The sequence below is a fragment of the Salvelinus fontinalis genome, chromosome 28 (genome assembly GCF_029448725.1).
Source record: "Salvelinus fontinalis isolate EN_2023a chromosome 28, ASM2944872v1, whole genome shotgun sequence".
NCBI lineage: Eukaryota > Metazoa > Chordata > Actinopteri > Salmoniformes > Salmonidae > Salvelinus > Salvelinus fontinalis.
This window is the reverse complement of record NC_074692.1, coordinates 23,077,590-23,101,097: the sequence shown is the minus strand read 5'-3', so window position 1 is coordinate 23,101,097 and position 23,508 is coordinate 23,077,590. Positions and strand designations below refer to the sequence as shown.

The 23,508-nt window shown below is 44.2% G+C and overlaps 2 protein-coding genes across 3 annotated transcripts in view; both read right to left on the bottom strand.

The window, feature by feature from the left end:
* Positions 1–29: 29 nt before the first annotated feature.
* Positions 30–6,369, bottom strand: LOC129826440 (aldo-keto reductase family 1 member A1-A-like). Its single transcript, XM_055887175.1, has 10 exons — positions 6,263–6,369; positions 5,323–5,436; positions 5,117–5,236; positions 4,878–5,029; positions 4,559–4,754; positions 4,432–4,481; positions 4,152–4,301; positions 3,994–4,066; positions 3,709–3,795; positions 30–3,502 (listed from the first exon to the last, which is right to left on the bottom strand). Exons 2-10 carry the CDS (start codon positions 5,401–5,403, stop codon positions 3,437–3,439), a joined length of 975 nt encoding a protein of 324 aa, XP_055743150.1. The 5' UTR covers positions 5,404–5,436; positions 6,263–6,369; the 3' UTR covers positions 30–3,436.
* Positions 6,370–7,546: 1,177 nt separating this feature from the next.
* The window catches only part of LOC129826438 (transitional endoplasmic reticulum ATPase), a 24,000-nt gene continuing 8,038 nt past the window's right edge, over positions 7,547–23,508 (bottom strand). The window contains exons 1-17 of one of the 2 annotated variants that reach the window (XM_055887169.1): positions 22,098–22,275; positions 20,579–20,690; positions 20,123–20,295; positions 19,876–20,018; positions 15,285–15,415; positions 14,906–15,037; positions 14,621–14,723; positions 14,381–14,514; positions 14,006–14,141; positions 13,790–13,902; positions 12,426–12,590; positions 10,544–10,666; positions 10,039–10,251; positions 9,568–9,876; positions 9,231–9,386; positions 8,988–9,142; positions 7,547–8,112 (exon numbers count right to left, since the gene is read on the bottom strand). In XM_055887169.1, the coding sequence (XP_055743144.1) occupies positions 8,007–8,112; positions 8,988–9,142; positions 9,231–9,386; positions 9,568–9,876; positions 10,039–10,251; positions 10,544–10,666; positions 12,426–12,590; positions 13,790–13,902; positions 14,006–14,141; positions 14,381–14,514; positions 14,621–14,723; positions 14,906–15,037; positions 15,285–15,415; positions 19,876–20,018; positions 20,123–20,295; positions 20,579–20,690; positions 22,098–22,114 (2,421 nt within the window). In that variant the 5' untranslated portion in view covers positions 22,115–22,275 and the 3' untranslated portion in view covers positions 7,547–8,006. Of the gene's footprint in view, positions 8,113–8,987; positions 9,143–9,230; positions 9,387–9,567; positions 9,877–10,038; positions 10,252–10,543; positions 10,667–12,425; positions 12,591–13,789; positions 13,903–14,005; positions 14,142–14,380; positions 14,515–14,620; positions 14,724–14,905; positions 15,038–15,284; positions 15,416–19,875; positions 20,019–20,122; positions 20,296–20,578; positions 20,691–22,097; positions 22,276–23,508 lie in introns of those variants that run through there. The other variant, XM_055887170.1, reaches the window with a different exon arrangement.

Sequence of the window (23,508 nt, the reverse complement as noted above, 5' to 3'; positions counted from 1 at the left end):
GTGGTTACTTCAAGGACTGAAGGGAGGGATGACATAAGGCTTTCTTTATTTGTCCAATGATCTCACATGCATACATCGGGACAATATCAAGGTTTAGTAGCAAATACATTTTCACGCTAATATCGAATTCTGGATAATTTAGTATGGTGTGTATATACAGTTGAAGTCGGTTTTCAACAAACTATACTTTTGGCAAGTCGGTTAGGACATCTACTTTGTGCATGACAAGTAATTTTTCCAACAATTGTTTAGAGACAGATTAATTCACTGTATCACAATTCCAGTGGGTCAGAAGTTTACATACACTAAGCCTTTAAACAGCATGGAAAATTCCAGAAAATGATGTCATGGCTTTAGAAGCTTCTGATAAATTATGTCAATTGGAGGTGTGGATGTATTTCAAGGCCTACCTTCAAACTCACTGCCTCTTTGCTTGACATCATGGGAAAATCAAAAGAAATCAGCCAAGACCTCAAATTGTAGACCACAAGTCTGGTTCATCCTTGGGAGCAATTTCCAAATGCCTGAAGGTACCACGTTCATCTGCATAAACACTATGGGACCACGCAGCCTTCATACCACCCAGGAAGGAGACTGTCTCCTAGAGATGAACGTACTTTGGCGCGACAAGTGCAAATCAATCCCAAAACAGCAAAAGACCTTGTGAAGATGCTGGAGGAAACGAGTACAAAAGTATTTAGATCCACAGTAAAACGAGTCCTATATCGACATAACCTGAAAGGACGCTCAGCAAGGAAGAAGCCACTGCTCCAAAAAAGCCAGACTACGTTTTGCAACTGCACATGAGGACAAAGATCGTACTTTTTGGTGAAATGTCCTCTTGTCTGATGAAACAAAAATAGAACTGTTTGGCCATAATGACCATCGTTATGTTTGGATGAAAAAGGGGGAGGCTTGCAAGCAGAACCCCACCATCCCAACCGTGAAGCACGGGGGTGGCAGCATAATGTTGTGGGGGTGCTTTGCTGCAGGAGGGACTGGTGCACTTCACAATGGCATCATGAGGGAGGAAAATTATGTGGATATATTGAAGCAACATCAAGACATCAGTCAGGAAGTTAAAGCTTGGTCGCAAATGGGTCTTCCAAATGGACAAAGTCAAGGTATTGGAGTGGCCATCACAAAGCCCTGACCTTAATCCTACAGAAAGTTTGTGGGCAGAACTGAAAAAGCATGTCTGAGCAAGGAGGCCTACAAACCTGACTCGGCTACACCAGCTCTGTCAGGAGGAATGGGCCAAAATTCACCCAACTTATTGTGGGAAGCTTGTGGAAGGCTAACCAAAACGTTTGACCCAAGTTAAACAATTTAAAGGCAATGCTACCAAATACTAATTGAGTGTATGTGAACTTCTGACCCATTGGGAATGTGATGAAAGAAATAAAAGCTTAAATAAATAATTTCTCTACTATTATTCTGACATTTCACATTCATAAAATAAAGTGGTGATCCTAACTGACCTAAGACAGGGAATTCTTACTAGGATTAAATGTCAGGAATTGTGAAAAGCTGAGTTTAAATGTATTTGGCTAAGGTGTAAAACTTTCGACTTCAACTGTACGTTGATTCTCACGAAGGGAACAGGAACTGCAGTACAGATGATTCTTCTGTTATCAAATTTAGAGAGTAGGCCTAGTAATTCCAGTCAGGAGTTGTGTAGAAATTAAACAAGTAGATCTGTGTCTAGATGTGGGGTCAGTAGATCTGTGTATTGTATTTATTATGGATCCCCATTAGCTGTTGCCAAAGCAGCTACTCTGGGGTCCAGCAAAATTAAGGCAATTTATACAATTTTAAAACATTACAATACATTCACAGATTTCACAACACACTGTGTGCCCTCAGGCCCCTACTCCACCACTACCACATATCTACAGTACTAATTCCATGTGTATGTATAGTGCGTATGTTATCGTATGTGTGTGTGTGTATGCATGTGTCTGTGCCAATGTTTGTGTTGCTTCACAGTCCCCGCTGTGCCATAATCAGTTTTTTAAATCTAATTTTACTGCTTGTGTCAGTTACTTGATGTGGAATAGAGTTCCATGTAGTCATGGCTCTATGTAGTACTGTGTGCCTCCCATAGTCTGTTCTGGACTTGGACTGTGAAGAGATCTCTTGTGGCATGTCTTGTGGGGTATGCATGGGTGTCGGAGCTGTGTGCCAGTAGTTTAGACAGACACCTCGGCGCATTCAACATGTCAATACCTCTCATAAATAATGTCGAGATGTGGGGTCGGTTGATCTGTGTCTAGATGTGGGGCCGGTAGATCTGTCTCTAGATGTGGGGCCGGTAGATCTGTGTCTAGATGTGGGGTCGGTTGATCTGTGTCTAGATGTGGGGTCGGTTGATCTGTGTCTAGATGTGGGGTCGGTTGATCTGTCTCTATATGTGGGCTCGGTAGATCTGTGTCTAGATGTGGGGTCGGTTGATCTGTGTCTAGATGTGGGGTCGGTTGATCTGTGTCTAGATGTGGGGTCGGTTGATCTGTCTCTATATGTGGGGTCGGTAGATCTGTCTCTAGATGTGGGGTCGGTAGATCTGTGTCTAGATGTGGGCTTGGTAGATATGGGGTCAGTAGATCTGTGTCTAGATGTGGGCTTGGTAGATATGGGGTCAGTAGATCTGTGTCTAGATGTGGGGTCGGTTGATCTGTGTCTAGATGTGGGGCCGGTAGATCTGTCTCCAGATGTGGGGCCGGTAGATCTGTGTCCAGTAGATCTGTGTCCAGATGTGGGGTCAGTTGATCTGTCTCTAGATGTGGGGTCAGTAGATCTGTCTCTAGATGTGGGGTCAGTAGATCTGTCTCTAGATGTGGGGTCAGTAGATCTGTCTCTAGATGTGGGGTCAGTTGATCTGTCTCTAGATGTGGGGTCAGTTGATCTGTCTCCAGATGTGGGGTCAGTTGATCTGTCTCCAGATGTGGGGTCAGTTGATCTGCCTCCAGATGTGGGGTCAGTTGATCTGCCTCCAGATGTGGGGTCAGTTGATCTGTCTCTAGATGTGGGGTCAGTTGATCTGTCTCTAGATGTGGGGTCAGTTGATCTGTCTCTAGATGTGGGGTCAGTTGTTCTGTCTCTAGATCTGGGGTCAGTTGATCTGTCTCTAGATCTGGGGTCAGTTGATCTGTCTCTAGATGTGGGGTCAGTTGTTCTGTCTCTAGATGTGGGGTCAGTTGTTCTGTCTCTAGATCTGGGGTCAGTTGTTCTGTCTCTAGATCTGGGGTCAGTTGTTCTGTCTCTAGATGTGGGGTCAGTTGTTCTGTCTCTAGATGTGGGGTCAGTTGATCTGTCTCTAGATGTGGGGTCAGTTGATCTGTCTCTAGATGTGGGGTCAGTTGATCTGTCTCTAGATCTGGGGTCAGTTGATCTGTCTCTAGATCTGGGGTCAGTTGATCTGTCTCTAGATCTGGGGTCAGTACGGATCATTGAAGGGGAAATGGGGGTGTTCTGCGTCCCTCCACACTCTCTTTCCGTCCCTCTGTGAAGAGAACACACAGTTCCATTCTGTAACACCGGAAAACCCCATGTCTCAACTGAAACTCAGCAAAATTTGGCTGCATCTCAGTAGTCTCATATGGTATCCACATCTACTCTCCTTTACCTGTCTAATTGTGACCCGGGAGGAGGCCGTATAAGACTATTGACATGCACCCTGAGGTCTCATCTGAGACAATTGGAACTTACCTCCACAGCTGGGACGATGTACCTCTCGTTTCTGCTGAATGACTCCATCTGCTTCATGTCTTCATCCGACAGAGAGAAGTCAAACACCTGTCAATCAGACACAAACGCCCAATCTAGAAACAATCACAGTAGCTGCACAGAATTGTAACCTGTAGTTTGCTTGACTCAGCCGGCCCTGGATCTCGCGAAAAGTCGCATTTTGGGGAAGAGGTTCGTAGTTTCCAAACTGGTCAAAAATCATGCAGGTCAATGTGTATTCATTCCACTAGATGGCACTATCCTCACCTGTAGGTTCTGCTGGATCCTGGAGGGGGTGACACTTTTGGGGATGCAGACTACCCCTCTCTGTACCTGCCACCTGGAGACACAGACACCTGAGAATTGCTCATTACACTGTGGCTAGTTACACGGAGATGTTTGTGTGTTACAGTATACTGTGTTACCTGAGTATGACCTGAGCAGGGGTCATGCTGTGGCGGAGGGCGATAGCCCCCAGTCCAGGGTCCTGCAGCAGGCAGGGTTCATCAGGCGAGGCCCAGGGCCTGTCACCACTACCCAGGGGGCTGTAGGCCGTCACACATACACCTACCGACCTGGAACATACGCAAACTATTACACACACACACACCTACAACCGTGGAATACAGTTACACAAACCTACAGACATACACAGGGGCACACACCACTACACAATCTACCTTACACACACACACACAAACCTACCTGCAGTGACTCAGCAGCTTGGCCTGGGACAGGTATGGGTGACACTCCACCTACAAAGACACAGTTACACCAACACACATAGTCAGAGAATATTACACAGACATACTGTACACACACAGTCCCATACCTGGTTGACTACAGGCTTGTGTTTGGCGATGCTGATGACATCGTCTGTCTGTCTGGCGTTGAAGTTGGACAGACCGATGGCTCGGACCAGCCCCTTATCAACCAGGCTCTCCATGGCAACCCATGTTTCCTGGTAGTGTATTTCATCGTAACACACACTCCCATCGGCCCGCTTGGGCATCAGCTCTGTCCCACGCCTGGAGAATACACAGGCAGCTCAGAGGACCATAACATGTCTGGGACGGGTTTCTAGTACAAATGTGTTTCGTTGAGATGTGCAGTCATATTGAGGTGCGAGTAGGCGTGTGTGTGTTGCTCACTGGAAGGCCATGGGCCAATGCATGAGGTAGAGGTCCAGGTAGTTCAGTCCCAGGTGTATTAGACTCTTCCTACAGGCGGTCTCAACATCGTCAGGGTGATGCTGGGTGTTCCACAGCTTAGAGGTCAGAAATACATCCTCACGACGCAGGGCCTGGGGAGCAAAACAGGGGATCAACACACATGCACAGCTTTCCAGAAGGGTTTTCCTAGTGCTCCGATCAAAAAGTGTGTGGCTCACCTTTCCTGGTCCCAGCCTCAGAGCCAGTGCCTCCCCGACCTCCTGCTCATTACTGTACGCAGCAGCACAATCAATGTGTCTGTAGCCACAGTCTAGAGCCGTCAGCACCGCTTGCTTCACCTACAGTGACAGTCAACACACACGTTAAGGTTTAGGTTATCTGTGTGGCTGTTCATTTTTTGAATGAGAATTAATAGCATTTTGACCTGTCCAGGGGCACTCTTCCAGGTCCCCAGCCCCACCAGGGGAATCTTATGCCCTGACGACAGGGTCACGCAAGAACTCATGGTTCAGTCCAGAGGTTCTGAAAGGCAGGCAAACTGGCAGACAGACAAGCACACAGAAACACACATCATGAATGGACGAATTAAATGTTATATGAGGTAGTAACATGGTGTCCAGCTCTGGAGGCTAAACCATCACTATAGATCTCTGAGTATGACCCAGTTGACCTGGTGTCAGTTGCAAATCACCATGACTAAGTCTTAATGCTGTGTTACTGATTATCACTCATGTTTGAATTCATGAACTCAGCGCAGGGGACTCAGATGTGTGACATATAATGAGAGAGATAATATACCTAAAATATTCATACAACAGTTAAAACATGCAAATCCTCTCTTTTCTCTCAGTCTCTCAAACATTTTGAACTCTTTCTGAACCTTTCATAACATAACTTTATAAGAACCTAGTTTCTATACCTAAATAGCTGATCCAACTATATGACAGTCACAGGCTGGCTTTATGGGAACACATTACTGATTAACATCATAGCATTATAATCCTCTATGTCACGTGATACAGTATTGTATTAAAGTATAGTACAATGCCTAAAATAGGTTGAGTGGTCTGAGGTCATGCTGATCAAATCAGAATCCCCCCCCCATCTGCTACTTTTTAGTTTAAATGTAGTTTGTTCCAGTAGATTAGGAGTCTGTAACCGTGTCCACCATTGCCTGAACCACAATGTGAGCAAATAGTGATGTAAGATAGAACTGAGAAGAGATACACAATAGTACATCTCAGTCACACTAACACCCTGGTGCCTTTCCCCCTGTGGAAAGAGAGAAGGTTCTCTAATGTGAGAAGTTATGCCCGTGTGTATAATGCCCAGAGTAAGAATATGTGAGGAGTGATAGTTCTTACCGATCAGACTTCTGTGAGTGTCAGAGTGTGTGTGATGCTCAGTAGTCAGGCTGGTTTTAAACAGACAGAGGTCAAAGTCTGGATGGATCTGTTTATCTGTAACCCAAACGGTTGGGAAACTTCTAAAACTAACTATAGTCATCTACAGAGGACCAAGAGTCAATGAACAGCCCACATGTAAATAACCCATTTTCAGTCTCAGAATAACACACTCATGGTCTCATGAATTAGAACATTGACACTCAACATCATGTGTCAAAACAAGAAAAGAGCCAACCTTAAAGGTCCAGTGCAGTCAAAAACATGATTTTTCTCTCTTATATATATATTTCCACTCTGAGGTTGGAATATTACTGTGAAATTGAGCCATTTCATAATTTTCACTTTTAGTGTGAGAGCCATTTGAAAAGACCACTTGAAATCTCAGCCTGTTTTTGTGGGATGGAGTTTTGGCCTTCCATGGTGACATCACCATGCAGTAAATTAGTTATTAGTTCACGTGCTAGTAGGAACTCTGAAATTTCCGACTTGCTAACTGGTTGTAGTTATTATACACGTCGCGTTCAACCAATTAGCAAGTCGGACATTTTCAAGTTTCGACTAGCGCGTGAACACGGCAATAATGGACCAATAAGAAAGAGTTCCAAACCTCTGCCAATAACAAGTTAGTTTTCAGTTTTCCCTTCCCACTCAAACCACTCCCAGACAGTGCTCACAAAATTTGACCTTTAAATGTCTGTTTTGTTATGCAACCTGGGATGGGTTTGGCCTAGTAAGTGTGACAGTGTGGTCAGATACAGGATTGTAGACATTGAGATAATGCCCACCATTTTGAATACAAATATTCATGACAGCTCGTGCACGCAACTCCTTTCCATTGTAATTTACAGGTATTTAATGCTATACGAGACCATTGAAGGCCAGGATGATTAGGTGGCCATAGTGGTATGGTGACCAGGTTGGGAAGGACACTAGGGTTTAGACTTCTACTCAATTCGAGTGCCATGGGACGTTTAGTGACCACTAGAAAACAGAGTTAGTTCAGTGAACAAGCTTGTGTTAGGACTAGCCCTGTAGACCTGAGGGCTCACGTTAGCTCCCAGAGCAAATACATAGGCTTTTTAGCTCAGTGGGCTAACACGGTCCTAAAGCATGCAGATGGCCTGGGTTTGATACCTGGTCCCACATAGTAAGTCGAACCTCTGACATCTCATCTAAAATAATGACAAACTGGTTTGACAACTTTGTTATGGTGAACCTAGTGTGGAACAGTTTTCAATATCATCAAACTACATTTTTTTTGTGAGATTTTATTTTCAAACTTGTCGTCATACATTACATGCTACTATTCATAAAAAAATTTGCTATTTTTTCTTTCTTTCTTATAGCTGGTAAACATAGGGTTGTGATAATAAACTGAGGCCACTCACACCCCCCCCCCCCCCCCAAGTCAACCAATCATCTTTAATTTTTCACCTCTATCCACTGCCCCGCTTTCCCGTAGCAGGCAGTAAAAGAAACGCATGAGCGGGGTCTGTAGAAACCGGAAGCTTCCAGTTTGAGGAAGGATCAAACCAGGTAGCTAAACGCTTTCGCCACCAGAGAGGAATCATACAACAAAAACAAAAAAACACATGAAAGAAAGATGAGTCCTAAAAAGTCAATCAGGTTTGAATGTTTGTACAGGTGTGATCACATAACAGCTGGCCCCCATGTGGCACCATCTGTCAGTCTGTCCGTCCATCTATCCATACAGGTCGTCATCGTTATCCTCGTTAAACACTGGCCCCCCGCCAGTTCCCCCGGTACCCTGGCTTGGACCACTGCCCCCTGCAGCACTGGATGGGAACCTGTGAGAGAAAGACAATAGTCACCATTATAAACCAGGTAGTTAGGGTCCTGGATGCTGATTGGCTGAAACAGCATTAAAGCCGTATACATAGCTGTGGTATATTGGCCATATAAGGGCTGTATCCAGGAACTTCGCTTCGCGCCTAAGAACAGCCCTTAGCCGTGGCATATTTTAGCAATAAGGCCAGAGAGGGTGTGGTAGATGGCCAATACACCACGGCTAAGGGCTGTTCTGTTATACGGTCTGACATAGCATGGCTGTCAGCCAATCAGCACTCAGGGCTTGAACCACCCAGTTTATAATTAAGCAATAAAGGCACGAGGGGGTGTGGTATATGGCCAATATACCACGGCTAAGGGCTGTTCTTATGCAGGACGCATCACAGTGCCTGGACACAGCCCTTAGCCGTGGTATATTGGCCATATACCACAAACCCCAGAGGTGCCTTATATTGCTATTATAAACTGGTTACCAATGTAATTAGAGCAGTAAAAACAAATGTTTTGTTGTACCCGTGGTATACGGTCTGATATATTGGCAATATACCACACCTCCTCCGGCCTTATTGCTTAAATATACCACAACCCCTCTGGCATTATTGCTTAAATATACCACAACCCCTCTGGCATTATTGCTTAAATATACCACAACCCCTCGGGCATTATTGCTTAAATATACCACAACCCCTCTGGCATTATTGCTTAAATATACCACAACCCCTCTGGCATTATTGCTTAAATATACCACAACCCCTCTGGCATTATTGCTTAAATATACCACAACCCCTCGGGCATTATTGCTTAAATATACCACAACCCCTCGGGCATTATTACTTAATTATAGCACATTAAACACTGTCACACACAAACGTACCTGAAGCTGCCAAAGCCTCGGCTCTGCTGCAGTGTCTGGGCAAACATCTCGTATTTGCGGATGTCATTGTCGCTGACGGAGCGGCGGGCGAATCGCATGGCCTCCTCAAAGTGGTCCTTCCTGATCTCTGGCACAGGGTCATCCTCCTCCACCTCCTGGAGACGGGAATAGAGGGGAGGAAGGTAATTGAAAAAGAATAGTAGACCGAGAGAGAGATGGCGTGAACGAGGTGTGTGAACTGACCATAGCAGAAGGGTTGGTCTGCCTCTCCCTCTCTCGGCGAATCTCGTTCTCGATGCACTCTCTGATGGCCAGCTTACAGGCCCGCTGGCAGATTTCTGTAAGGTCAGCACCCGAGAACCCATTGGTCATCTTAGCCAGGAAGTCCAGATCAACATCCTATAGGATAGAGGGAGGAGACAGAGTGTAACCAATCAACGTCAGGGTAATATGACAGATCTATAGCACCTGAAACATCTTACATATTGGTGTGAGTCACTAAATCTAGTTACATAACACAACTACCATCGGGCTGACAGGTGTAGAAAGATGTAGTGTTTATGAGCGGTGTGTGTTTTACCTTGCTAATGGGGCTCTTGCGGAGGTTAGCCTTGAGAATGTTGATCCTGCTCTTCTCGTCAGGCAGAGGGATGTAAATAAGCTGGTCCAGACGGCCGGGTCGAAGGATGGCAGGATCAATGATGTCAGGGCGATTGGTGGCGCCGATGATGAAGACGTTCTTTTTGCTGGACATGCCGTCCATCTCAGTCAGGATCTGGTTGATGACACGGTCGGCCGCTCCGCCACCGTCTCCCACGTTACCCCCACGGGCCTTCGCTATGGAGTCCAGCTCGTCAAAGAACAACACACACGGGGCTGCCTGGCGAGCCTGTACACACAGAAAAACACAGTAGATTACACCATATACTATTGAAAATGATGTACCACAGGGTTCAATGCCAAGACCACTGTTTTTCTCCATGTTTATTTATGACCAACCATAGCGCACGAATACAAATGTTAACTTTGGCGAGTCACTTCTATGTCATACCTTGTCAAAGATCTCCCTGACGTTAGCCTCAGACTCTCCGAACCACATGGTGAGAAGCTCAGGTCCTTTGATGGAGATGAAGTTGGCCTGGCACTCATTGGCGATGGCCTTGGCCAGCAGGGTCTTACCGCAACCCGGGGGCCCGTAGAACAACACTCCCTTAGACGGGGTCATACCGAACTTCAGGAACTTATCAGGGTGCTCCACTGGGTACTATAAGGGAAAGAAAGATAGATATAAGGTATGACAATGTGTGTAAGGTTCAACTTTGTGCACGGGTGTGATTGCAGGCCTGCATAGGACGAAGGCAGAGCAGCTAGCGAGGTACTGCTCTGTGTTAGCGGTCACGGGCAGCCTTGATGTATGGAGAAGGTGCTTTTTTTTCATCCACAAGTGTCCATATATCCATGACTTATGAAATGTTTGAATCCTTCGACTAACGTGATTTGTGGATTCAAATAAATCATTTTAAATGTGTTTGTGTGTGTGCGCGCGCGCGTCGTACCTGCACCAGTTCCTGCAACTCCCTCTTGACATCTTCCAGTCCTCCAATGTCCCCCCAGGTGATGTTAGGAACCTCTACCACCGTCTCCCTTAGAGCTGATGGGTTACTCTGGCTCAGAGCCCACTGAAATACAAAACACACATTTAATATCATATACAGTTGAAGTCAGAAGTTTACATACACTTAGGTTGGAGTCATTAAACTAATTTTTCAACCACTCCACACATTTCTTGTTAACAAACTATAGTTTTGGCAAGTCGGTTAGGACATCTACTTTGTGCATGACAAGTAATTTTCCCAACAATTATTTACAGACAGATTATTTCACTTATAATTCACTATCACAATTACCAGTGGGTCAGAAGTTTACATACACTAAGTTGACTGTGCCTTTAAAATGCTTGGAAAATTCCAGAAAATTCCATCATGGCTTTAGAAGCTTCTGATAGGCTAATTGAAATCATTTGAGTCAATTGGAAGTGTACCTGTGGATGTATTTCAAGGCCTACCTTCAAACAGTGCCTCTTTGCTTGACATCATGGGAAAATCCAAAGAAATCAGCCAAGACCTCAGAAAAATGTTTGTATATCTCCACAAGTCCGGTTCATATTTGGGGGCAATTTCCAAATGCCTGAAGGTACCACGTTCAACAGTATAAGCAATAGTACGCAAGTATAAACACCACGGGACCGCATAGCCGTCATACCGCTCAGGAAGGAGACGCGTTCTGTCTCCTAGAGATGAACGTACTTCTGTTTGAAAAGTGCAAATCAATCCCAGAACGGCAGCAAAGGACCTTGTGAAGATGCTGGAGGAAACAGGTACAAAAGTATCTATATCCACAGTAAAATGAGTCCTATATCGACATAACCTGAAAGGCCGCTCAGCAAGGAAGAAGCCACTTCTCCAAAACCGCCATAAAAAAGCCAAACAACGGTTTACAACTGCACATGGGGACAAAGATCGTAATTTTTGGAGAAATGTCCTCTGGTCTGATGAAACAAAAATAGAACTGTTTGGCCATAATGACCATTGTTATGTTTGGAGGAAAAAGGGGGAGGCTTGCAAGCTTAAGAACAACATCCCAACCGTGAAGCACAGGGGTGACAGCATAATGTTGTGGGGGTGCTTTGCTGCAGGAGGGACTGGTGCACTTCAAAATAGATGGCATCATGAGGGAGGAAAATTATGTGGATATATTCAAGCAACATCTCAAGACATCAGTCAGGAAGTTAAAGCTTGGTCACAAATGGGTCTTCCAAATGGACAATGACCCCAAGCATACTTCTAAAGTTGTGGCAAAATGGCTTAAGGACAGCAAAGTCAAGGTATTAGAGTGGCCATCACAAAGCCCTGACCTCAATCCTATTGAAAATATGTGGGCAGAACTGAAAAAGTGTGTGCGAGCAAGGAGGCCTACAAACCTGACTCAGTTACACCAGCTCTGTCAGGAGGAATGGGCCAAAATTCACCCAACTTATTGTGGGAAGCTTGTGGAAGGCTACCTGAAACGTTTGACCCAAGTTAAACAATTTAAAGGCAATGCTACCAAATACTAATTGAGTGTATGTAAACTTCTGACCCACTGGGAATGTAATGAAAGAAATAAAAGCTGAAATAAATCTACTATTATTCTGACATTTCACATTCTTAAAATAAAGTGGTGATCCTAACTGACCTAAGACAGGGAATTTTTACTAGGATTAAATGTCAGGAATTGTGAAAAGCTGAGTTTAAATGTATTTGGCTAAGGTGTATGTAAACTTCCGACCTCAACTGTATACATAACCAGGAGTTGTATAGTTATTATGTACTAGGTTGTGGTAGACTGTGTAGTCTACCCTAGGTAGTGACAGTCAACACTTGGTAGTGTGTTTCCTACCCTGAAGTCGTCCATGGTAACGGCCAGGGAGTTCATGACCTCCGCATCGATGGTCTCGTCCTCCAAGTCGATTAGGTCCATCTTCTTCCTGATGGCCTGGAGAGCAGCCTCGGAGCACAGGGCAGCCAGGTCAGCACCCACGTGACCGTGGGTCTCATTAGCCACCTACACGGAGATACAGGGGGAGTTAACACCCAGGCCAGCCTCGGAACACAATGCTACCAGTTCAATGGGTGTGGGAAATGTGTGTCGGCCACCTAACAAGACACACAACCAGGATGTGTTCCAAATGGCACCCTATTCCTTCAATCAGGGATTGACAACTTTTTTTGCCACTTGTCCATTGGACAAGTAGGACAGATTTTTTATTTTGTGCAAAAGCTCAAGTCACTTGTCCCCAAATAAAATTATCCAACACCATTTTTACATCACTGTATGAAGCAAAGAACCACTTTTAAAAATAAAAAGCATTACGATTTTTTTTACCATAGATAATCTGACAAAAATGTAGGCTACGCTGCCTATTCAGGGTCAAGATTGCCGTTGAAATTGGATGTTTATTTCCCGATGTCCGCCTTCAAAATCAGCCACAAGGGACAACAGTGAGCACTATTACCATCAATTAGACTTGGGTTTTACTAGGGTGTTGTGGATTGGGTTGGTGGATGGGAGTAATCTATGAATATTGTTCCAATGTTGGCCTCTCTTATCCAATTCTGATCGGAATAATTATTCGATATTGTGATGTGATTTTTTTTTTACTTGTCCATTCGGACAACTTAAATCTATATTCTTCTTATCTGACAATTATTCTCCTTGTCCCAGCGCAGAACTTAATTTTTTTGGTATTTTACCCCCTTTTTCGTGATATCCAACTGCGATCCAATTTGAGTCTTGTCTCATTGCTGCACACTCTGTAACGGGCTGAGGAGAGACGAAGGTTGAGTCATATGTCCTCCAAAACATGACCCGCCAAACCGCGTTTCTTAACACCTGCCCGCTTAACCCAGAAGCCAGCTGCACCAATGTATCGGAGTAAACACTGTCCAACTGACGACCCGCCAAACAGCTTGCAAGCGCCCGGCCCGCCACAAGGAGTCGCTACAGCGTGATGAGCCAAGTAAAGCCCCCACCGGCCCAACCTTTCCCTTAACGACACTGGGCCAATTGTGCGACGCCCTATGGGACTCCCGGTCACGGCCGGTTGTTACACAACCTGGGATCGAACCCGGGTCTGTAGTGATGCAACAAGCACTACGGTGCAGTACCTTAGAACGCTGCGGGAGGCCTCAGTGCAGCCCTTTTGACCAGGGCGGTAGGGAATAGGATGCCATTTGGGACACAAGCCAAGAGTCAGCACACACCTGTTCAAGGTCAACATCGTCATTCAGTTTCATGTTCTTGGTGTGGATCTGCAGGATTTCCAGTCTGCCTGTAGCATCAGGGATTCCAATGTCCACCTCCCTGTCAAAACGCCCTGGAGGCACAAGCACGTTGGAGCATTAAAGCAACAAATATAACTACACAATAAAAACATCAAAACACCCTGTAACCAACCGGTAAAAAGTGTGTATACGTACCAAATCTCCTAAGCGCAGCGTCTATGCTGTTGGGTCTGTTGGTGGCTGCCATGACAATGACATGAGCCCTCTGCTTCAGCCCGTCCATCAGGGTCAGCAGCTGAGACACGATACGCCTCTCCACTTCTCCATGGGTCTACAAACACACACACATGTCAACAACAGCAGGATATGCCTCTCCATCTAATCATGGGTCTACAGAAAACGTCAGATCAGTTCATAGCTGCTGGACTTTGTTTTTATTGAAGTGATACAATGTCATGTTGGGTGACCCTTTAGAAGGATTTTTCCAGTTCCTTTGTATTCCATTTTTATTCTCCTGGTCTGCACATCAACCGATGGACACCGTTAATACCCATTCTCTCTCCCCCACACCTTCTCTCTCTTTGGAGCGATAGCATCCAGCTCATCAATGAAGATGATGGCAGGAGAGTTCTTCTCAGCCTCTTCGAAGGCCTTCCTCAAGTTGCTCTCACTCTCTCCAGCCAGCTTACTCATGATCTCAGGACCTACGGACAGGCACACAGACAGAAGGGCCATACAGAGCAACATCAAAACAGCAAGAGTACAATGACATATCATGAACACTGAAAAGGGTAAGGTTTAGAATCTCACCGTTGATGAGGAAGAAGAAGGCTCCGGTCTCATTAGCGACAGCTCTGGCAATCAGGGTCTTTCCTGTACCGGGGGGTCCATACAGCAGGATACCACGGGGGGGCTGGAGGGGAGTACAGGTGCATGTCAGTCATTAGAACATTTCTAATAGTGAAAAATGCTTACTTCTTAAGCCAATTGAAATTGTTGACTTCCAAGTCTGGAAAGCATGTTTTTGAACTCCTTACTGTTCAAGAAAGTGCGTAGACTAACAAGGCCTTGAAGATAGTGAACTGTGTGTGTTACCTTGACTCCTATAGCCTTGAATAGTGCAGGGTGTCTGAGTGGCAGCTCCACCATCTCCTTGATCTGAGCCAGCTGCTTCCTCACTCCTCCGATATCGTCATAGCCCACCTCATTCAGGGACTCCTCCTCATCCTACACACACAGAAAACACACACAGATATAAGTCTGAGGCTTGAGAGTAGGTTTGCTTACTAGGGCTAAGTATTGGCAGGGACTTCAGGATACATAGGTCCCGATTCATTACATATTCCCACCCGAGCCTCTAGCTGTGGACCTGGAGAAAAGGAACGCTAATTGGCTAAAAGTACAACGCCTAGATTTACATAGGCTAAATTAAGAGTGCTCTGCCCACAAGCAATTGGTTGAGGTTGTGACCCACCTCTCTCCTGATAGGCTCTCCCTCACAGTGGATGACGGTATCGGGAGCAACGATGCAGTAAGGGTTGGGGTCAGTCTCCACCAACTTGAACTCCACCGCACGCATACCCCCCCGAACCAGGAAGATATCACCTACACACAATGACATAATACAGAATCAAATATAGAACAAACAATTGTTCACCGGTGCTGTTTTGAAACAAAACGATTGGTAACAGGTGTGTGTTAGGGATTGGCACAGTTAATCGACTATCCAGACATCCAAACAGACATTCATATTTGAACACATTTTGGGATCATTTTTTAGGCCTGTTTTAACAATGAAAAAGCTGTTTAAATGAAATTGTCTATGTTACACACAAGATACACCATGACATGCGAAATGCTTAATTTAATAAAACAACAAACTTTAGAATGTAGTGTTTATGTACGGCGCATTGAGCACTTTCAAAGTCCCATGGCTTTGACAGTTCATTGTTAACAGCACTACTGTAAATGCAGCCTAGTTCTGAGGACACACAAAGTTAATGTTTTATTTTCAAACAAATTCTTTCTCGTGGGTTATGGGTTGCGCTTTACATGAGGGCATTTGACGATCATAGCTCATTTAGCCCTCTGGTCAGCCCTGACAGCGGTATGCCATTTTTCCCACTTCAAATAGCGGTTAGCCTACAGGCGCACACCAACCGAGGGTCCCCACAAGACCTGACACAGATTAATGCAAAACACTAACCAGAAAACGTTTTAAATATATATATAATCTGTTCTATTATGGCGAACATTAGACTTCACGTTCACTGTTAGCCTAGACTACTGTTAGCTAAAAACTACCGGAATAGCACCCTGAAAACAACTGTACACTGTCTGCTGCGGCATCATTCTGATTAGAGGTCGACCGATTATGATTTTTCAACACCGATATCGATTACTGGAGGACCGAAAAAAGCTGATACCGAATAAATCGGCCGACACACACACACACACACACACACACACACACACACACACACACACACACACACATATATACATACAGTGGGGAGAACAAGTATTTGATACACTGCCGATTTTGCAGGTTTCCTACTTACAAAGCATGTAGAGGTCTGTAATTTTTTATCATAGGTACACTTCAACTGTGAGAGACGGAATCTAAAACAAAATCCAGAACAATCTCATTGTATGATTTTTAAGTAATTAATTTGCATTGTATTGCATGACATAAGTATTTGATACATCAGAAAAGCAGAACTTAATATTTGGTACAGAAACCTTTGTTTGCAATTACAGAGATCATACGTTTCCTGTAGTTCTTGACCAGGTTTGCACACACTGCAGCAGGGATTTTGACCCACTCCTCCATACAGACCTTATCCAGATCCTTCAGGTTTCGGGGCCGTCGCTGGGCAATACGGACTATCAGCTCCCTCCAAAGATTTTCTATTGGGTTCAGGACTAGAGACTGGCTAGGCCACTCCAGGACCTTGAGATTCTTCTTACGGAGCGGAACCACTCCTTAGTTGCCCTGGCTGTGTGTTTCGGGTCGTTGTCATGCTGGAAGACCCAGCCACGACCCATCTTCAATGCTCTTACTGAGGGAAGGAGGTTGTTGGCAAAGATCTCGTGATACATGGCCCCATCCATCCTCCCCTCAATACGGTGCAGTCGTCCTGTCCCCTTTGCAGAAAAGCATCCCCAAAGAATTATGTTTCCACCTCCATGCTTCACGGTTGGGATGGTGTTCTTGGGGTTGTACTCATCCTTCTTCTTCCTCCAAACACGGCGAGTGGAGTTTAGACCAAAAAGCTCTATTTTTGTCTCATCAGACCACATGACCTTCTCCCATTCCTCCTCTGGATCATCCAGATGGTCATTGGCAAACTTCAGACGGGCCTGGACATGCGCTGGCTTGAGCAGGGGGACCTTGCGTGCGCTGCAGGATTTTAATCCATGGGCAATACGTAGTGTGTTACTAATGGATTTCTTTGAGACTGTGGTCCCAGCTCTCTTCAGGTCATTGACCAGGTCCTGCCGTGTAGTTCTGGGCTGATCCCTCACCTTCCTCATGATCATTGATGCCCCACGAGATGAGATCTTGCATGGAGCCCCAGACCAAGGGTGATTGACTGTCATCTTGAACTTCTTCCATTTTCTAATAATTGCGCCAACAGTTGTTGCCTTCTCACCAAGCTGCTTGCCTATTGTCCTGTAGCCCATCCCAGCCTTGTGCAGGTCTACAATTTTATCCCTGATGTCCTTACACAGCTCTGTGGTCTTGGCCATTGTGGAGAGGTTGGAGTCTGTTTGAGTGTGTGGACAGGTGTCTTTTATACAGGTAACGAGTTCAAACAGGTGCAGTTAATACAGGTAATGAGTGGAGAACATGAGGGCTTCTTAAAGAAAAACTAACAGGTCTGTGAGAGCCGGAATTCTTACTGGTTGGTAGGTGATCAAATACTTATGTCATGCAATAAAATGCAAATTAATTACTTAAAAATCATACAAATGTGATTTCTGGATTTTTGTTTTAGATTCCGTCTCTCACAGTTGAAGTGTACCTATAATAAAAATTACAGACGTCTACATGCTTTGTAAGTAGGAAAACCTGCAAAATCGGCAGTGTATCAAATACTTGTTCTCCCCACTGTATATAAATTTGTAATAATGACAATTACAACAATACTGAATAAACACTGCACTTATTTTAACTTAATACATAAATAAAATCTATTTAGTCTCAAATAAATAATGAAACATGCACAATTTGATTTAAATAATGCAAAAACACAGTGTTGGAGAAGAAAGTAAAAGTGCAATATGTGCCATGTAAAAAAGATAACGTTTAAGTTCCTTGCTCAGAACATGAGAACATATGCAAGCTGGTGGTTCAATATTCTCAGTTCTTCAATATTCCCAGTTAAGAAGTTTAGGTTGTAGTTATTATAGGAATTATGATGCGTCGACTATTTCTCTCTATACCATTTGTATTTCATATACCTTTGACTATTGGATGTTCTAATAGGCACTTTAGTATTGCCAGCCTAATCTCAGGAGTTGATAGGCTTGAAGTCATAAACAGCGCTGTGAAGCAAGCATTGCTAAGAGCTGCTGGCAAACGCAGTTAAGTTTGAATGAACGCTTACGAACCTGCTGCCGCCTACCACTGCGTCAGACTGCTCTATCAAATCATAGACTTAATTATAATATTTTTTATTATTTATTTTATTTTACCGTTATTTTACCAGGTAAGTTGACTGAGAACACGTTCTCATTTGCAGCAACGACCTGGGGAATAGTTACAGGGGAGAGGAGGGGGATGAATGAGCCAATTGTAAACTGGGGATTATTAGGTGACCATGATGGTTTGAGGGCCAGATTGGGAATTTAGCCAGGACACCGGGGTTAACACCCCTACTCTTACGATAAGTGCCATGGGATCTTTAATGACCTCAGAGAGTCAGGACACCCGTTTAACGTCCCATCCGAAAGACGGCACCCTACACAGGGCAGTGTCCCCAATCACTGCCCTGGGGCATTGGGATAGTTTTTTAGACCAGAGGAAAGAGTGCCTCCTACTGGCCCTCCAACACCACTTCCAGCAGCATCTGGTCTCCCATCCAGGGACTGACCAGGACCAACCCTGCTTAGCTTCAGAAGCAAGCCAGCAGTGGTATGCAGGGTGGTATGCTGCTGGCATAAACACAGAAATACGAGCCGTTGGTCATTAATATGGTCAAATCCGGAAACTATCATTTCGAAAACAAAACGTTTATTCCGTTACGTATTTTATCCCTAAGTCTAAATATTGCAACCTTCAATGTTGTCATAATTATGTTAAATTCTGGCAAATTAATTACGGTCTTTGTTAGAAAGAAATGGTCTTCACACAGTTCGCAACGAGCCAGGTGGCCCAAACTGTTGCATATACCCTGACTCTGCGTGCAATGAAAGCAAGAGAAGTGACAATTTCCATAGTTAATATTGCCTGCTAACATGAATTTCTTTTAACTAAATATGGATGTTTATAAAATATATACTTCTGTGTATTGATTTTAAGAAAGACATTGATGTTTATGGTTAGGTACATTCGTGCAATGATTGTGTTTTTTTCGCAAATGTGCTTTTGTTAAATCATCCCCCATTTGGAGAAGTAGGCTGTGATTCGATGATAAATTAACAGGCACCGCATTGATTATAGGCACCGCATTGATTATATGCAACGCAGGACAAGCTAGTTAACCTAGTAATATCATCAACCATGTGTAGTTAACTATTGATTATTCTTTTTTATAAGAGAAGTTTAATGCTAGCTAGCAACTTACCTTGGCTCCTTGCTGTACTCGCGTAACAGGTGGTCAGCCTGCCACACAGTCTCCTCGTGGAATGCAATGTAATCAGCATCCAAAAATGCTGATTACCGATTGTTATGAAAACTTGAAATTGGCCCTAATTAAATCGGTCGACCTCTAATTCTGATTGGTCAAGAGAGTGGAGATTATTATATATAATTTTGACTATACGACTATCCGGAAAAAATATATTTTATGTGAATAGTGAAATAATTTCAAATGCTCATCCCTAGTGTGTGTACTGACCCTTGCGGATGGGCCTGTAGGCCTCTAGGAAGTAGGGTTTGAGGTAGACCTCAAATAGATTGCCAGTTATTCCCTCCACTGTATCATCAATAGGCAAAACGTGGATCCTCTTGCCATACTTCACATCAGGACACGGCTGGATACTGCAACAGGAAGAATAGAGAAACATCACTCATCTAAATTTGCTTTGGGCATATGTACAAAAACAAACTTGTTTGTTCCAGTGTGTGCGAATCTGTATGTGTACCTGATGACATCCCCCAGACGGACGCGGAGGTTGTTGCGGACCACACGGTTCATGCGGATCTTCTCATCAGAGCAGGTGTCGTCAGACAAAACAATACATACTGACTCCCTGCGCTTCTTACCCTTCATCAGCACTGTGTCTCCACGAAACAGCTGCAGCTCATCCATCTTTGCCTAAAAACAGAACATGAACACCATGAGTTTCACTAGATGTTCTAAACACTTTTAGTACAGCAGGATCAGATCGTTTACAGATCTTTGCCACAGCAGCAACAGAGAATCAAAATAACACATGTTTGCTTAGTGCCAGAATAATTACATTCTGGGACTGTGAACAGAGGATGAGGATACAAATCCACCCAATCACCTGTGGATGTCATAAGGTGAATGCACCAATTTGTAAGTCGCTCTGGATAAGAGCGTCTGCTAAATGACTTAAATGTAAATGTAAATGTACCTGAGAGAGAGAGACCACACTGTTGTCTTCATTGATGGATTCATCGACAATCAATCTGTTAGGTCTGGTCTTCTGCTTCAAAATCGCAGTGGAAAGATCATCATTTTTGGATCTGGGTGAAACAAACAAAAGCGATAAGTTAAAACTGACTGTCTGATATTTCACAGTTACTACATACACATTCATTCTTGGGCTCCAGAGTGGCGCAGCGGTCTAAAGGCTCTGCATCTCAGTGCTAGAGGCGTCACTACAGACACCCTGGTTCGAATCCAGGCTGTATCACAACCGTCCGTGACTGGGAGTCCCACAGGGCAGCGCACAGTTGGCCCAGCGTCGTCCTGGTTTGATTTGGCCGGTGTTAATAAGAATTTGTTCTTAACTGACTTGCCTAATTAAATAACGGTTAAATAAAAATACAAAATCCTTGTCCTATTGGGAATATTGATTAACAACGTCATTATCTAGCTAACTAGATAGATAAGTATAGCTGTCTATAAATGCCAAGCTAGCAAGTTAACATCGCGCAATCACTTGACTTGGCCAACTTTCATATTGTACACTTTGTTTCATGATCAGATAAATAGCTATGCTAGACTATGCTAACGTTAAATAAATCCGAAATAATGTTCATTCATCGCCAGCTAATGTTGTTTAACTAGCTACTAGTAGCCAAGCAGCAGATGACACAGCAAAAGGACACCTTTTGAGATCCCAAGTTGTCAAGTTACGGCTATTTATTAGCTACACCAGCTAAAAGAGGTGTAGCTAGTTTGGTAACGTTATTGCATATGCTAGATTGCTAGCTTATACGCCATATTCCTAAATTACCTAAACCGTCATTACACTTTGAATGATACGTTTATTAGCTAGCCAACTAAACGGGTAACGTTAGGCTAACATGTTAACGTTAGTTTAGCTAAGCCAGTAAGTTAGTGACATGGCAGGCATTTTCATCAGCTTTGACAGTTAGCTAGCTACCCAACCACTTACGTTAGTTAACGTCAGGTAGCTAGCGAGTTGGCTAACTAACGTCAACACATTTACATGGTAATGTATTTTAAAAATGTGTCCTGCCTCTAATTCATCATCATGGGTCCTTGGATGAGTTTGTCAAGCAAGAGACTCACAGGCTAGTAAGTTAGCAACATATGTTAACATTGGTTAGCAAACTGTGCCGGTAGGCCCAGCTAGCTACGTTTTGTCAGGTTAAGTTGCCTAACGTTAGCTAGTTAGATACAAACGCCTGTCAGTCATGTACGATAGTTTTGGACATTCCATTGACTGGTCCCAATTACAGTGTACAACGTTACGAGCGTTAGTTAACGTTAGTTAATACTTGGTTGCCTAACTAGCTAGCTAAATCCACTCGTAGTAAGAGTCTTACATAAACCGTAATGTTAGTATGGCATGACATCCAATATGCTAACTAGCTAGCTGAGGTAAAATACCATAAGAGTCTAGTAGCAAAGCTAGCTAATTCGCTTGTAAAAATGACACGTTTGTATCTATTTATACTTACTCTCCTCCCGAGGCCATGGTGGTACTCCTCCTGAATTAGCTAGTGTGTATAAATTAAAAAGTAGCTACTGTAGCTATTTGTTAAGCTTTGTCCGCAAAGTAACTTCACAGCGTTCTCTTGAGCTCTTCTTCTTTACATTTGTATTGGCGGATCGCAACCGTGTGGTGCATACACCACCACCTACAGTAGTGGAGTGTGAGGCCATTCAAGGCCTCTTCTTCGTCGATGCGGTTGGCATCCAATAAATGTTGCATTACCACCACCAACTAGACTGGGTTATAACACCCTTATACTTTACTTGAAAAAAGTAAAATAAATAAACATTTACCCTATCCCTACACTCACCCTATCCCTACACTCATTAAAAAACCCACCACCCTACTCTACTATTTAAACCTATCTAGTCCTACCTCATGCAAACAGCCTGAAAGGACTGGACACCACCAATCAACACTCTCTTCTGACCTCAAATCTCGTACACCCAAATACTTATCTGCAGCTGCAACCATAACCTCTATTTTCTGCAACTTACGTTCCATTCCTGCAGTACAGTTGATAACCATTACTATGAACGCTAAAAAGCCAATCTTACTGAAGCATATATCACTCGTTGGCATATCCCTCTGTACTGATACAGATCTACTACTCACATGAATCCTCTCAGGATCCCTCCCCCTTGACACATCTTCCTCAACTTTCTTCACTGCCTCAGCATATGTCAACCTCTCCTCTACTCTAACCCTTGTAACCTCAACCTGTCTCTCTCGCACCGCATTCAAGGCCTCCCTATTCATGTGTTCCTCTTATCTGGTTCTGTGTAGGAGTTCATTACAAATCGTATAAAAATTGCCCTACCAACGAAAACTACACCCATTAAAAAACATCCCCACTATTCTACTACTTGGCCCTATCTGATCCTACACCAAGCCGGCAGCCTGGTAGTGCGGGACACTATCGCTCAACACACCTTGTAACTCCTCTACAGTAAAATCTCGTACACCCAAGTACTTCTCTGCAGTTGCCACCACCACAGCTATTTTCTGTGATTTACATTCCGTTTCTGCTGTACAGTTAATAACCATGGCTATGAACGCTAAGAAGCCAACCTTACTGAAGTACATGTTATTCCTATCACTCTCTATTGGCCTCGGCCTACTCACAGGGATCCTCTTAGGCTCCCAGGCCCTGGACCATCTTCCTTCACTACTCTCTTCACTTCCTCAGTGTACGACACCTTATGTACTACTCTGATCTTGGCAACCTCAACCTGCCTTTCTCTCAACGGACACCTCTGGTCTCCAGCACCATGTTTTTTTCTCACCTTTATTCAACCAGTTGGCCAGTTGAGAACAAGTTCTCATTTACAACTGCGACCTGGCCAAGATAAAGCAAAGCAGTGCGACAAAAACAA

Coding starts and splice junctions, on each gene's coding strand:
- LOC129826440 (XM_055887175.1), bottom strand. CDS start 5,403: ATGAGTTCTTGCGTGACCCTGTCGTCAGGGCATAAGATTCCCCTGGTG. Junction 3,796..3,993: donor GGATCCAGCAGAACCTACAG/GTGAGGATAGTG, acceptor TCTGATTGACAG/GTGTTTGACTTCTCTCTGTC. Junction 3,503..3,708: donor ACATCGTCCCAGCTGTGGAG/GTAAGTTCCAAT, acceptor TTCTCTTCACAG/AGGGACGGAAAGAGAGTGTG.